The sequence below is a fragment of the Miscanthus floridulus genome, chromosome 18, assembly GCF_019320115.1.
Source record: "Miscanthus floridulus cultivar M001 chromosome 18, ASM1932011v1, whole genome shotgun sequence".
In the NCBI taxonomy this organism is placed as follows: domain Eukaryota; kingdom Viridiplantae; phylum Streptophyta; class Magnoliopsida; order Poales; family Poaceae; genus Miscanthus; species Miscanthus floridulus.
This window is the reverse complement of record NC_089597.1, coordinates 32,476,450-32,490,975: the sequence shown is the minus strand read 5'-3', so window position 1 is coordinate 32,490,975 and position 14,526 is coordinate 32,476,450. Positions and strand designations below refer to the sequence as shown.

Genomic DNA, 14,526 nt, shown 5'->3' with positions numbered 1-14,526 from the left:
GCCATTCATTCATTTAGTTTTGATAAACATTTAATCATGTTCTTCCATTTTGGTTTTGTTCTGCATTTTAAATTATTACCCATCTTCGGTGTTTTTGTGGCTTGCATTGCATTGTGATATCACTGTGAACATGAAGCACCTACCGGATGATAAGTTGGCCTGAGATCGTCTATCTGCTAATTCTGCTTGTTTTCCTCTCTTGTAGAGTAATTAACCTTTATATATTTTTTTAATACTGATATTGTGCCTTTATAAATATATGACAGTGTTCTGAAAATTTGGGATACACAGAACCTGAAAGCACCCCAGTCTCTTACGAAATCTCTCAAACAGGTTTGCACTGGCAGAAAAATAGTCTTTTTAATTTTAAATATACAAAATATCTGAAAAATATTTATTTTGATCGTTGTAAGCGGTAGAGTCTTACCGCCTGTGACCGGAAGGTCCCGGGTTCGAGTCGCGGTCTCCTCGCATTGCACATGCGAGAGTAAGGCTTGCCACTAACACCCTTCCCCAGACCCCACACAGAGCGGGAGCTCTCTGCAGTGAGTAAGCCCTTTGATCGTTGCATGTAACACCTGTTGGTACATGCTGTCTGCTGTTAGTCCTGACATGCAGGTTAGCCACTTGGCTGTGTTCTTCCCTGTTTTCTATCCAGATTATCAGAAGGCATTATACACAGAATTTCAGTTAGTACTGAGCATCCGCTTATCTGAAAGTTAGCCAGAAGACTTTGTGCCCATACTTATTAAACTAACAATCTTTCACTGTTTCATTTTCATGCATACCTTTTAAGAAGTCAATGTAACCACCGTGGTTGATCTGTAATAAGTTTTAGCCTCATGTTGATGAAGAAAAAGAAAATAGCGTCACCTGAAAACCTAGCCATCGTGGTACGATTTCTCTACTCCTAAAAAGAGAAACCTGGAATGAATCATTTCTTAGAAATTCCTATAAACCACCGTGTAATGTCTCTTTTTTTTTATTAAAAAGTATTGTGCCTAGAATATTCACCGGTGTTATATTCTTCTTTTACTGTAAGTAGTTGAGATAGAGTGATGACAGGTCCTTTCATATTTGGGTTAATGAAAAATATGATCTATAGGATGCCCAGACCTGAAGTTTTAGCTTTATGGCATTTCTTACCATGGTAGACAAGCTTCCTAAATAGTTAATTGTTTTGTTACGGTATCTTGACTGAGTTTTCTTCGAAGGATCCATTACATTGATATCTCCATAAAAATATTTGTTGGGGAAAATTAGCTCAGTACCATTAAAAGATTCGATCTTTAGAAAATACCATTGAAAGATTAAACTGCAGAAAAATATCATTGAAAGGTTTCTCCGTTATAGCCTTTTAACACATCCGTTAACTCCACATTACCTCCTATTGCAGATTCATTTGAGCAGCCTTCACACCGTATTCACAGCAAACATGTGAAAAAGCAGCAAACACTGAACAACCCTCTAGACTTGATGACTGCAGCATATATGCTGTCGTCTAGCCCAAACCCTCAGGATATAACACTCTCATCAAGGATACAACAGAAGTTTTAGCATGGTTTCTCCAGAAGTTTTAGCAAGGTTTCTCCAGAAACTACACACATATATATATAAGACCACAGTACACACACTAAAGTACTAATATAGCTAATTCATCTATTCAATGATGAGCTTCCGATTGATTCCACCAAGTGAGATTGCAGCCATCCTTCTGGTTGTTACACCTGGGCTAGTTGGAGAAAGGGATAAGTGGATGACATCCTTCTAGTTGTTACACCCGGGCTTGAATGAGGCGTTGGAGAGGGTTCAACAGCTGCTTTGGATGTCCCAACATCAGTTGTGGAGGCTCCAACAGATTCAGAGTTGTTTATCCTATGTTTGAAAGCTTGGGTTGATAAAACAATATTTTAAGCACGTAAAAAGAAACAAAATATTACATTACCTTGTTTTTTTTCCTTTTTTTGGACGAGGTGGTGGAAGTTCTTGTTCTAATTCAGCTTGTGTAGCATTACAACCCTTCTCTATATGTACAAACTAAAAACACCTTTTTGTATTGGTATGGTCCTCTTTTTCCTAGCTCTCCTTTAGCCTTTACTCTTTGTTTCCTGGGTCTACCAGCAACCCTTTGTAGTGGTGGAGGAATCATTTCAAAATCAAGATTAACCTTTGGCCATTCAGACTTGTCATTCGTAGGAGCGATCTAAAATTGGTAAGCCATCTTGAATCTCTCTATAGAATAGTAATCATGTACAAAGTCCTCAATGTTTAGTTGCCTCACTTTTCCAAATAAGTATATAGCATGAGTGCATGGTTTTCCAGACACCTCCCATTGTCCACAGCCACATTCTCTTTTCGTAAGGTCATCTGCATACTTTCAAGTTTTTCCTTCCTTTGTTGTTCCTAAAATTTCAGCTGACATGGGATTACTTTTGTTGATATCATAGTGCAGCCCTCGACTCTTCATGTTCAGTTCATGTATCACACTAGGGAGGATGCGCCCTTAAAGTCTGCTGGCTATCTCTTGCCTTGTGTAGATCTTCTCTCTAATCTTATCCATTAGATCAACAACCAGAAGGTCTTTATATTCCTTAATCCAATTATTGAAGCATTCAGATATGTTATTGTTAACATAATCAACTTTGCATTCTTTGAGAATTTAGATCTACTCCATATCAGCTTGTGATGGTTGTTTAAAAAGGGAATTGCTTTAGGACATTCGGTTCCAATTTTCTCCAACAACGCACCATGTCTTCGAGCTGTACATGCAAAAATTGTATCACTACAATGAATATTAGATTATAAGATCTAAAGAAAAAAAATAACCATGAATGTGTCGCAACCATGAAGTTTCTTTACAAAAATTCTCCAATCGCAGTTTGCATCTACACACCTTGCCATGTATCTCTCTTTGTCACTATGTTCAACCCTAGTATCAAACTCATTTTTTATGGCATATGTCCTCAAGGTCATGATGAACTCGTCCTTGTCTCCAAATGTATCTTCTTCATTAATAACCGGATTCTCTGTCATGTGTTGTGAAAGGTGCAATGTAATAATCTATCATAGTAGCCTCATCATCATAAACACATTCAGAATCGAAGTCTGGCTGTATATCATTAACTGCAACATCAACTGGTTTGAAGTATCTCCACTCTTCATCTACTCCGGTTGGCTCATCCCCATCAGGGTCACACCCAACAGTCATGAAGTGCTTCTTCTCCTCCTCTTCAGGCATTGGTGGCCTTGCTATGGTTTCTCCATATTGTGGTACTTCTGCCCATTCAAATCCCTCAAACTCCATCTTCTCCTTAACAATTGGCACTTCATTAGGCATGCCCTCACAATCCATGTTCACTGCAGGAGACATCTCATCCCCCTCCACACGACTGCCCACTATTATCATAAATTTCACCAATTGAGATGCCCTTAGCAAGCTACGAAGCTGACCATCTGAAATTAACTTGCACGTTCAATGCATCCCTTTTACAACCCAAAAATTTGCCTACTGGTTGTTGTCCCATGTAAAGTGCGAAGCAATATCCTTCTCTAGATTGATGACTGAATACTTTTCTGAATCAACAACCCAGCTTACATCTCTGCCCCTATTGTTGACCTTTTTACCATGTATAGTACTGAAGTATGAGTTCACAGTGACCTCTACTCTAGAAGCATTCTTTGGATCAATCCTGTGATATGCAGCCCGAAACACATGGAACACAGGGGAAGAAGTAATGTCCAATTCACAAAAAAAATTAGGTCCTCATTCAGTACGTTCACATAGCCATGTGCACACAAAAATAGGGAAAAATACCAGCAAAATAGATACAAATTGGAAGAATATAGCGTGTGTCCAAGGAGATTATCCTTCTGGAATTTTAGTAGCGTCCATCTTCGCTCAAATCTCCAATCCCTTGTCACAGCACTACAGAATCCCCAATACCTAGGGTTCAGACCATGAAAGAAGAGCATAAGAAGATGGGAGAACAAGAACAAATAGATGGAGAAGGGCGCACCATGGGGGATAGGCATGAGAAGTCGCTGTCGTCGTCGCCGAGGGGAGGAGCGCCGCCGCCGAGGGGACGAGGGGCCGCCGCTGAGGGGAAGAGTGCCGCTGGAGGTCGCGACCAGGTGCGTTCGTGCTTTCCTAAGCAGGCTGGGTGCATTTGGGCCAGCCGGTCAGGAACCAGGACATGTCGGTGCTTTCAGGTTGGATCTAATTTTTTTCCTCCAGCTAACGTGAAGTTAACGGGAATGCTAAAAGGCTACAACGGAGGAACCTTTCAATGGTATTTTTCTGCAGTTCAATCTTTCAATGATATTTTTCTAAAGATCGGATCTTTTAATGGTACTGAGCTAATTTTCCCTATTTGTTGACATGATTGCAATTTTTGGCAACCGTTTTGTGGTCATGTGTTTGGATCCTCTTATTCACTTCTCTGCACTCAAATTCAGTAACAACAGATTGAACCATGCACTCACTATATGGTAGAGTTCGGAGCACCATGTCCTTGCTACAAATTGCACTTGACTATGTTTTTCCAGTGACCTTCAGGCCATTACTGCTGCAAAATGCTTCTTGTACCAGCTTGCTGTCGGAGATGTAGTGAATTTCCTGCAGATGTGCTACCTGACCTCGTGCACCCTTGTTTTGATTTGTTGACAAAGCCTTTTAGCTCTATTGTAGCCTTGCAGGTACTTAATTTCAATGACATGGCAAGATATTTCTCTTCCAATTCTTACCATTTTTCTCCTCTTGAGCAACTTTGAGCTCGCAAAAGACACTACCAGGCACTTGCCCTTGGTCTTGTATCTCAAACAGTGAGCATGCAGTTTGTTGATATACATGCCTTGGACTGCAAGGTATGAACTGCTATATAATTTGATTAATGTCTCATTTCCACTTATACCAGTGATGCAAATAATAGATCATGTGTTGTAACTTCGTTATTGGTGCCAACATTGTTTTGAAAACCCTTCTTATAGGAGCAAATTTTATTAATTAGTTTTATCACTCGTAGCAACGCACGGGCATTGGCTAGTTGTCTTGTAATTATATTACATCACCTTATTACTATATTTACAATGATTTTTTCAGTGTAATTTATTAGACAGAGTGATATAATTTGAGGATAACACAAGATCTCAGACAAATATATGTCAAATTTTCACAAAAAAATATAAATTTTTTCTATGAATTCCGTATAAAGAAATATATATCAAATTGTTCCCAAACTTAAAAATTTACGAATGGAAGAAAGGTCATGGCACTCGATCCGCACGACGTCAACGGCCTCAGGCGATCGGGCGACAAACGAGCAGCCGAACGAAGTCACCAACCAACCAACCGTACGCAGCCTAATCGGGCGACGGGAGGAACCGTACCAATCCTACGGTAAAAAAAAAACCGGTTGCTACCTAGACGCAAAACAACCGGTTATTAATTAGCGAATCTGAAAAAATATATAGTCATTGAGGAAGCATAGGGCGTTGCAGAAAGTGGTTGTCGACGGCATAATTTGGGAAGAAGCACGAGCGGATGCTTCGGCGTCGTGATTTCTCCGATGAGGCGAGGACGTAGAAGCCCTCGGCCTTGGGCATCAGGAGTTCAGGACAAACTCAGACACCCTCACGGCCTCACCCTCGTGTAAGCGCGAGCATGCGAGATCCGTGGTCCGCTAACGCGGCACGGGAGGCCGGGAGGGTGATGCAGAGCTTGATGGGGAAGTTACGTTGTGCTGCGACCGAAATATTTTGGCTCGTTCAACTTCACCGTGAAAATTTGGTTAAAATAGTTTTCTAAACACGTATTAAGTTTCGTAAAAACATCTGTTCAACAACCCGATCAACTAATTTACATATATAAATAAAATTTGTCTGAATAACTTCTCATATAGTCTCCAACTATTTAGAAGGAGGTAAAAAAAATCAAGAAATTGAAAAAGGAAAGAAAAACAGAGCCATAACGTGGCCTCAGGCAAACTGAATTTCCGAAGTCCGAACAAACTAGGGTGCACAGGTGGTATCCGAAACAGAGGTTACTCTGTTTCCTGCTCCAATTATAGGATCCGTACATCTCAGTATCTCACCTTAGGCTTGTGCAACCACACGGCTGAACTGAACCTTCGGTCGTCTTCTATCCTTCAAACAAGTCCCTCAACTGTTGCTCCAGCTCCTCCGTGGTGCGTCCGCATGCCACTTCAACCTCTGGGTGGTCCTCCAAATACCGACGATAGTGAGGAATGACGCTCTCTGCCACGGTTCTCCGGAGAACGCCCCGGAGCTCCGGGTTGGGCACTTTCCAGCATCGCTGTGTGCTGCAGGCGTTCTCAAACGCCGAGTAGAAAGCGCTCAACGGGTTCCGGTTCCGGCGCCGGGAGACCGCGGATTGCTTGCGGTTGCGGCCGCCGCCGTCCAGGTGCCACACGACAGGCGTCCAGGACGCGTCCATGTAATCTCTGATGTAACCTTCTATGCGGTCGAGGCGGACACGGATCCACTCTGGATCCAGGAAGACCTCAAGGTCCGAGCCCACTGCTGCGCGGCACATGATAGCGTGCGTGTTGTTGAGCATGAACACCTGACGCAGCCCCGGGAACGCGAGGGCCGCGGACTTCTCCTCAAGCACGGCTTCCTGGCACGAGATCAACTCTGCAACAAGGCTGAGGCCATCTTCAGCGCCTGGCGCTTCGGCGTCGCCGTCTTCGTTGCCGAGGATGAAGTGGAGAGAGACGCGGTTGCGCACCATACAGAGGAAGTAGCCCATCCAGAAGCGGACGCAAGGGTGCACCTCGCCACCCTGCGGCATCCTCCATGGGTAGTGGGATCGTATGAACGCCGTGAGATCGCCCCTGCAGCGCAGGGCCGCGTCCACCAGGGCGGCGAGCGTGGCCTCCGCAGCAGCCGACACGGGGTGGGAGGGGCCCCAGGAGAAGAGCCTCGCGAGGACGGGGAACGTCTCGGAGACCGGGGCGTACAGGTCGAGCGCCGTGAGCAGCTTCGACGGGGAGCTCCCGAGCGCCGCCACGGCACCGACTGGTTTCAGCATCGCTCCAGTGCTCGCGACTGCAAGCTCCTCCAGAGCGGCCACCTGCGCGGGCGTGAGCTCACGGTGCTGGTACCGGAAGACCCGCTCCATGGTGCTCAGCGCTTGCGCCCACGCGCTGACCCTTCTCTCAAGTTCCCGGCGCGGGAGGCTCTCGCCTCTGCCGAAGCCAGGCGCCTCCATGTCTAGCACCCAACCGACGTCGAACCCGGTGAGCCAGCAAGACAACGCTTCGGCGCGCGCCGCGTCGACGGCGGGTGAGGCGAAGGATGGGAGGAGGAGGTGCATGCGCTGCTGGTGCTTGTGGATGTGGATGTCGTCGAGGTCGCGTGCTGACGACACGAGGACTTGGCGGATGCGGATGCTGTCACAGTCGACATCGTCGCCGCGGACGGAGGAGAGAGTGGAGGCGTGCCGCCGGAACTCACCCAGGTCGTGGTGCCAGAGCTCGTCGGCGCTGCTTGAACCATCGCTCTCAGAGGCGCCTGGCGAAGCCGGGCTGCTACCGCCGCCGCTGCTGTTGTCGCATCCGCCGCCGGACTCCAACCGGGCCTCGGCAATAATGGTCTTGATGCGCGCATACATGGCGGCGACTGACGAGCTTCTGCGATGGCGCAGTGGACGCGCGTGCTTTTATCGATCTGATCCTGTGAACAGCGAACGTGGGAAGGAAACAGGAAGGACAGGGGAGCCCTGTTCTTCTCTGAAAAGACGGGCTGAAAAATATCCTTCACTGATTCGGTGTGCTCGAGGAAAACACTGCAGGATAAACATCAGGCGGGGTCGTGATTTGGCGTGAGAGGAAACCACAGCAGGACGAACATCAGGCGAGGTTGGTGTATAGGTGCTCAAACGGAGTGAACAGTGCAAACGACTGTTTGCAACAGTGTGAACGAACAGGAAAATACCACAGTTCAAAAATACTGTACGCAACAGTGTGGACGAACAGGAAATAAGCCGTGCAAAAAACTGTTGAGGAGGCAGGAATATATCTTAGTCAAAAAAGAATGTCTCTATAGTTTGTGCTGAGTTTGAATATTAGCAGGTTTATCAGTTATGGTCTAGTGTTTTTCTCTCACAACAAAACAACATCAGCCAATTTATTAGCCGCAGAAATCATCAGCTGAACAGCTCGTAAATTTATTAACAATAAATTCATCTAATGGTACTAATTATATACCATAAATATTAATATTCTCTTATATGGTATTTGATTAAAGTTACAAATATTTGACTTTTTAGGAACGACACTCTTGATAGTTACGTGAGACCACTTGTCCACTTGCATATGGCTTCAGTCTAATTAGTACAATCACCCAAGCAAAAGTCTGTTGGCTAATCTTTGCGCTAGCGATTATAGCATCACTCTTTACGTGAGTTGTTTTTTCTCTTCTTATAAAATATTATAATATAGAAGGCCCAGTGAAGGCATGTTTTATGACTCTTCAGTGTCTTGTTCTAAAATAATGAAATTCTAGAATAGTGTTCAGCCCAATTTTCTCAAATTCGATTAAATTTATGTAAAAAAAGATAAAATTAACATACTAAATGTGTAGAGGGAATTCACAAAATAACATTAATTTAGACTGGTGTTCAAGAAACAACACTGGTAATTGGTGAATTCACGGAATAGCACCGAAGAGACTATAAATGTATGCACGAAACAGTACTCGACCTTTATTTTAACCTGTTTTTTTTTTGGACATATATGGCTTTGTCAATATCCCTTGCCTCTTGCAAGGCACGCCATCCACTGTTTATATTCCTTTCAGTAATTTAAACAAATGCACTACCTTAACTAAATAAAAAAAACATGCATACAGGGAAAGTTAAAAAAATGAATGAATGGAAAGATACAGATGCTACTTTAAGCATATCCACTCCAGAAAATACATAATGAATAATAGACATCGATAAAATTGCATATTAAATAAAGAATAAAATTCATCAGTAGTCCCTAGACTTAGATGATGGTACCATCTGGGTCCCTAACTTTTAAATCTTGATTAATGGGTCCCTAAACTTATACAATGGTGCCATCATCTAGGTCCCAGTTCTCCAATTTTGATTTTTTAGTCCCAGAACTTTTGTTGCGGTGTCATTTACCCTAAACTTGCACATCAACACATAATTGGTATGCCACATTAGTACCATGTGCGTGTTGGCATGCAAGTTTGGGGACCTATATGACACCGTTAAACAAGTTATGAGACTAAAAAAATCAAAATTCAAGAAGTAAGGACCTAGATGAGACTGTCATACAAATTTAGAGACCTATAAATCAAGATCCTTTAGTTAGGGACCCAGATCGCACCACAGTGCAAGTTTAGGGACTGCCGATGAATTTTACTCTTGAATAAATGACATCTAGAAAAATTGCATATTAAATAATAAATATATAAATCCACAAGCTTAACCTTACTTGAAAGTAGCATTTGTGTCAGTATCTATTCAGTTATTTATTCGTAATTTTCCCCAACATGAATGATGTTTATTTGGTATTGTCTTTTATAAAAAAAAATACATAGAAGGGGCACAATGGATGGTGGCCTTTCATGAGAGCAGCGCAAAGGTATTAAAAAAGTTATGAAAAAAATTAAAAGAGATTAAAATGGGGGTGGAGTGTTGTTTCGTGAATGCATAGTGCCTCTAGTGATACTCGGTGAATTCACCAATTATCGGTGCTGTTTTCTGAACAGACGACAGCTCTCAATTCCCGGGGCCTGTCAGGAAGGACAAATAAAATGCGTGAGGTGCTCTGCCGCTTTCATACGGATCCTCTCCTTTTTCTTTATTGAAAAAAGGACTCTGGTGATTGATTGGAGGCTATTTGCAAATTCGCGACGTGCCAAATCCAAGCACTAGGGCCGTGGCCTGCACTGGACTACTGTGGAGAGTCGTCGCCTCGTCGGTCATCGCTGACGCTTATCGACGTCGTTTTCGCTGTCCGCTAGGGCGCCAGGGCTAGATAACGAGTCCGCTCCACTCGGCTCGTTCTTCTTTTTGAGCAAATTGGGCAGTGGAGTGCCTTTTCATTTAGTAGATAAGAACAATCTGAGATGTTACATGTACATAGTTGGATGAGGGATAAAAAAGAGGGGGGGAAAAGAGAGGAAGGAAGACCGACGCAACAACTGAATATGCTGCTTCTGCTTCTACACGGACGGACTCTTCTGTCCTTCCAAAGGTTCCATGTTATGTAGATTATGATAACAGCTCGTTGCTGGTTGGGGTGTGCTATTTGTGCTTCCCTGCACCCGGCACAATCTTGTCCACCAGTCACTAATCTTTGATATCATTTGATTTTCCTTCAGCCCTTGTTCATCTGACCATATTTCCACCTTCTGCCAAACTCTTTTGGCGTAAGTACAATTTACTCTCATGTGACTATGAGATTCTGGCCTAGAGTAACATAGTTTACAGATTGGGTTCGTCTGACCTCGCTTGATATTTGATAATGTGGTCTGTCGTCGGTAACCTCATCTGAAGTACTCCCTCCATCCAGAAAGAGAACGTAATTCTTATTTTTTGAGGAGTCAAATGGTTTGAACTTTGACTAAATTTATAAAAAAATACTAACATTTATCATGCAAAATAAGTACCATTAGATTAGTCATTATAGAATATATTTTCATAATATATTTATTTGAAGACAAAAATGTTAATATTATTTACTGTAAACTTGGTCAAATTTGAGTTCCTTTTGTGAACACAAGGTTGATATGTGTCCTTGTGGTTCGAATTTGTGATGAATGATTATCAATATCATTCGCGTCTTGGGTTGAGTTTGTAAACTAACCATGGTGTGAGTTGGGTTGTGCAACATGTCTCTTGGATTATAGTGCACAGGTGTGGAGCTCGGAGGCGGTGGTCGATGGCGAGATGAAGGTCAAGTAGGAATGTGCCGTGCCGATGGACTAGGAGCGGTGAAAGACGGATGTGAGGCTTGGGCCAATGGATCAGGACGTCGGGTGACCAGCCGCGGTGGCTGACACTTGGGCACATCGACAAGCGCAAGTGTACATGGAGGAGTGACCGTGTTGACCGAGTCACGACGGCGAACGTGCAAGTCGAGCAAAGGCTCCGGAAGACTTGGCGGTCGGGCGGTCAAGGACGAGGTGACACGCATCAAGTTACGGGGGGACGCGTATGGAGTATGCTATTCGAGGACGGTTTGGTGGGTGTCGATGTTTTACCACCGATAGCCTGCCACGGGGGTACCCGGGGCAGTATGTTCGGGCTTCGGCGTATGCCGAACTCGATGGTTAACGCAAGAGACAGCCGATTTATCCTGGTTCAGGCCCTCGATCGTAGATCGAGTAACAACCTTACGTCCAGTCGGCTTTAGCCTTTGCGTTGGATTGATTGTCAAGTGTTGTGTCGTACAATTGTTCTCTCTCCGCCTCAGGAGCCCTGCCCTCCTTTACATAGTCAGGAGGCCAGAGTCCTAGTCGGTTTACAATGAGGTTTCCTGGTAGGATTACTTAATAGTTCTACTACTAAGATTACATGGAAAGAATCCTAGTTGGACTAGATCTTCTTTCTCCTTTGCGGGGTATCCTGTGGGTCCCGCATCGACAAGCCCCCGAGCACTTCATGGTTGAGCTCTGAAAGTCTCGCTTTGCTCTTTCAAGTCTTGTTGAGTAGGAACAAAATGTCATCCGAGTACTTTCTGGAGTGAAACCTTGTAGCGCTTCTTGGGATCTTCGAGTGGTGAGTGCTTTTTTGAAAAAAGTACATCCATCTGGTTGTAGCCCCCGAGCCTCTTGCTAATTGGAACAAGGAGCTGGAGGATCTTGTCTTGAAGTTGCTCTGATTGTTCGTTGAAGTTTTATGAAAAAGAACTCGAATATGGCTCGTTCCGGGTTCTTTTTGTCGTAATGTCTTGAAGTGGTATGCGTTGAGTAAGTCTTTTGGTGACGTGCGCTTTTTCGAAGAAAAAGTGCACTCACTGAGTGTAGCCCCCGAGCCTCTTGCTATTTGGAACAAAAAGTTGGAGGGTCTTGATCCTTTATGTTGCTTTAAAATTTGTGTTCTGAAGTAGTTTCCGAGACTTGGATTATTTCATCATCCGAGTAGTTACGCGGCATACAGCCTCCGAGCTTATGTCCGGGTTCTTTTTGGTTGGGTGCAATTTTTCGTAAAAAATTGCACTCACTGAGTGTAGCCCCCGAGCCTCTTGCTTTTGCTTTGCAAAAGTTGGAGGGTCCCGATTCTTGTCTTCAAAAAATTCTGTGGTTATGTATCCTGCTTTCTCCGAGTTCTTCTCTTTTAGAAAAGGGGTTGGATGAAGAGTCTTGATGTGTCTTGTATTCTTGGTCCTTTGTCTTTGGTTCCGAGCCTCCGGGAGTGGTTGACAATGAAAGCCGAGCTCCCTAGCTTAGTGTTGATTAAGCTATGATGTTGGCCGAGCCCCCGAGCGTATATCCGTGTTGTTTTGTTCAGGAAGAACTCGGATGCGAGGTGTTGGCGTATTCTTTTGATAGTCTGCTGTTGTCAGATGTAGTTGTGTGGTGGTGGTTGAGTGTAAATGCCTTTTGTTCACGGGTTGTACTGTGCTAGTATATTCTTTCGAATATGCCCGTCTTCGAGTACTGTTTCTTCTCGCCTGAGCCATCCATTATTGAGTCCTGTCTTTTCGCTGTGTCCTTTGCTAGGCTTATTTCGTTGGCACTCCTGGTCCATGTGCGCCGATCCTTTGGCCTATAAATACTGTCTCGGGGTGCTTGTTTTCATCCATTGGACATTCTGTTGAAACCTTCGCGGTTGTGAACATGGTAGTTTGTGAAGTAGAGCAGCCCCCGGGCGTATTTTGTAGTTCCTGTGTGTCTTATCGTAGCTGGAGGAAGTCTTGTGATAGGGATTAGAGGTAGGCTAGTCCCGCGACAGCATTGTGCCAGGATGTACGTGGTGGTAGTTGGAGGAAGTCTTGTGATGTGGGCTTCGTTCCTTCATCCGGCAGTTCTGGGTTGATCCTCGTCGCCTGTCTTGGGACCGTCCGGCGCAGATCAACACCATATCCAGCATCACATCGGTCTTGGGTAGACAGATGCCCGCCGGCCTTCTCTGCTCCATGTTGTCCTGCCGTGCTGCCGATTTCCGCCTTGGATGCACTGCGTCCGTCCTTTGAAGAAAACAGTGTAGCTGATGGCGGTCTGTCCTTCCGAGTAGCAATTTGGGACACGTAGTCGTTCCAGAGCTTAGTCGTGTCCGTGTTCCTCTTTGCTACTTTGCTTTTCGTGGTGCCGAGTTCGTTGGGTCTTGTAAGATTTGTAATCCTCTATTTTTGAAGTCGCTTGTAATGTAACGAATCTTGTCTTCTTAGTTGTCCTTGACTTTTCTGTTGTGATCCCTGTCGTTCATGAGACTACCGAGTTCTTTCTTACATAACCGGGTTCTTTTGTCCCTCATGAGGTAGCCCTTTCATTCTTCTTGGTTCAACGAGTTGTTCTTGTAGTTATCTGATAACCCTGCTGTGGTGCTGTGCGGATAAGTCTGAAATCTATCCGTTGGTTTGTACCGTTGTGTGGATTCGTGCCCTCCGTCGTTTTAGCTGCGTCGGTAAATGGATCGTTGCGTTTCCACGCTGTGCTTTAACGGGCCTTATGGGCCGTTTGTATCATTGAGAAATCTATTTAAAGACCTTTTATCTTCCTTTCCCTTGTCACCCAGCTCTTGCCTTTAAACCCTAGTTCTCAGAAACTCGCCACCGTCATTGTCGCCATTGCCCGAGCGCCATCATTCTAGTTTCGTCCTCCTTAGCGCCTTTTTTGCTCCCGCCAGTTCATGGGAAAGAAGAAGACCGCAAGCAAGTCTCAGGCGACCTTCGTGGACGAGGAGTCATCCCTGTCTTTGATTGAAAACCAGGAGTTCGTGGCCATGAGGGCAGCTCAGAAGGTTTGGCCTGCTCCAACAACCAGCGAAGACCAGCTGCGCGAGCTCGTTAGTGATGGCTTGATCCAAAGCAAAGTCATCGCTGAATGGAGAGTTCCGAGCGAGCATCGGGTTCCGGCCTCGGGTCCTGGTGAGATTGTCCTTTTTGTTTCTTTTGTCCGCGCTGGACTTTGTCTTCCTGCTTCCGCCTTCCTTCATCAGTTTCTTGGTTATTTCGGGGTTAGTCTGAACCATCTAACCCCCAATGCCGTTCTCCATCTTTCTGTTTTTGTTCATCTTTGTGAAGCCTTCCTTGGGATCCCTCCTTCTCTCTCTCTTTTTTGCTTTTTCTTTCGCCTGAAATCTCAACCCCGCCGTGAGGAAACCAGTGCCCTCGGCGGTTGCGGGATTCAGTTTCGCCAGGGTCTCAAAATCAAGTTTTTTGATTATGACCTGGTCGATTTTGTCAAAGATTGGCGTGCCGAGTGGTTTTACGCTGCCAATTTGATCCCTTCTCTTGCCGTTCACTCCGGATCCGGTCTTGTGGTGAATGACCGATGGGACAAGAAGCTTGAGTCACCTACCGAGATTCAAGTGATCCAGCCACT

At 44.8% G+C, this 14,526-nt stretch overlaps 1 protein-coding gene across 1 annotated transcript; it reads right to left on the bottom strand.

The window, feature by feature from the left end:
- Positions 1-5,826: 5,826 nt before the first annotated feature.
- LOC136521657 (exocyst complex component EXO70B2-like) lies at positions 5,827-7,843 on the bottom strand. Its single transcript, XM_066515410.1, has one exon. The coding sequence runs from the start codon at positions 7,628-7,630 to the stop codon at positions 6,137-6,139; it is 1,494 nt and encodes a 497-aa protein (XP_066371507.1). The 5' UTR covers positions 7,631-7,843; the 3' UTR covers positions 5,827-6,136.
- Between the last annotated feature and the right edge of the window lie 6,683 nt (positions 7,844-14,526).

Excerpts from the sequence above, each read along its gene's own strand:
- LOC136521657 (XM_066515410.1), bottom strand. The coding sequence starts at position 7,630 with ATGTATGCGCGCATCAAGACCATTATTGCCGAGGCCCGGTTGGAGTCC.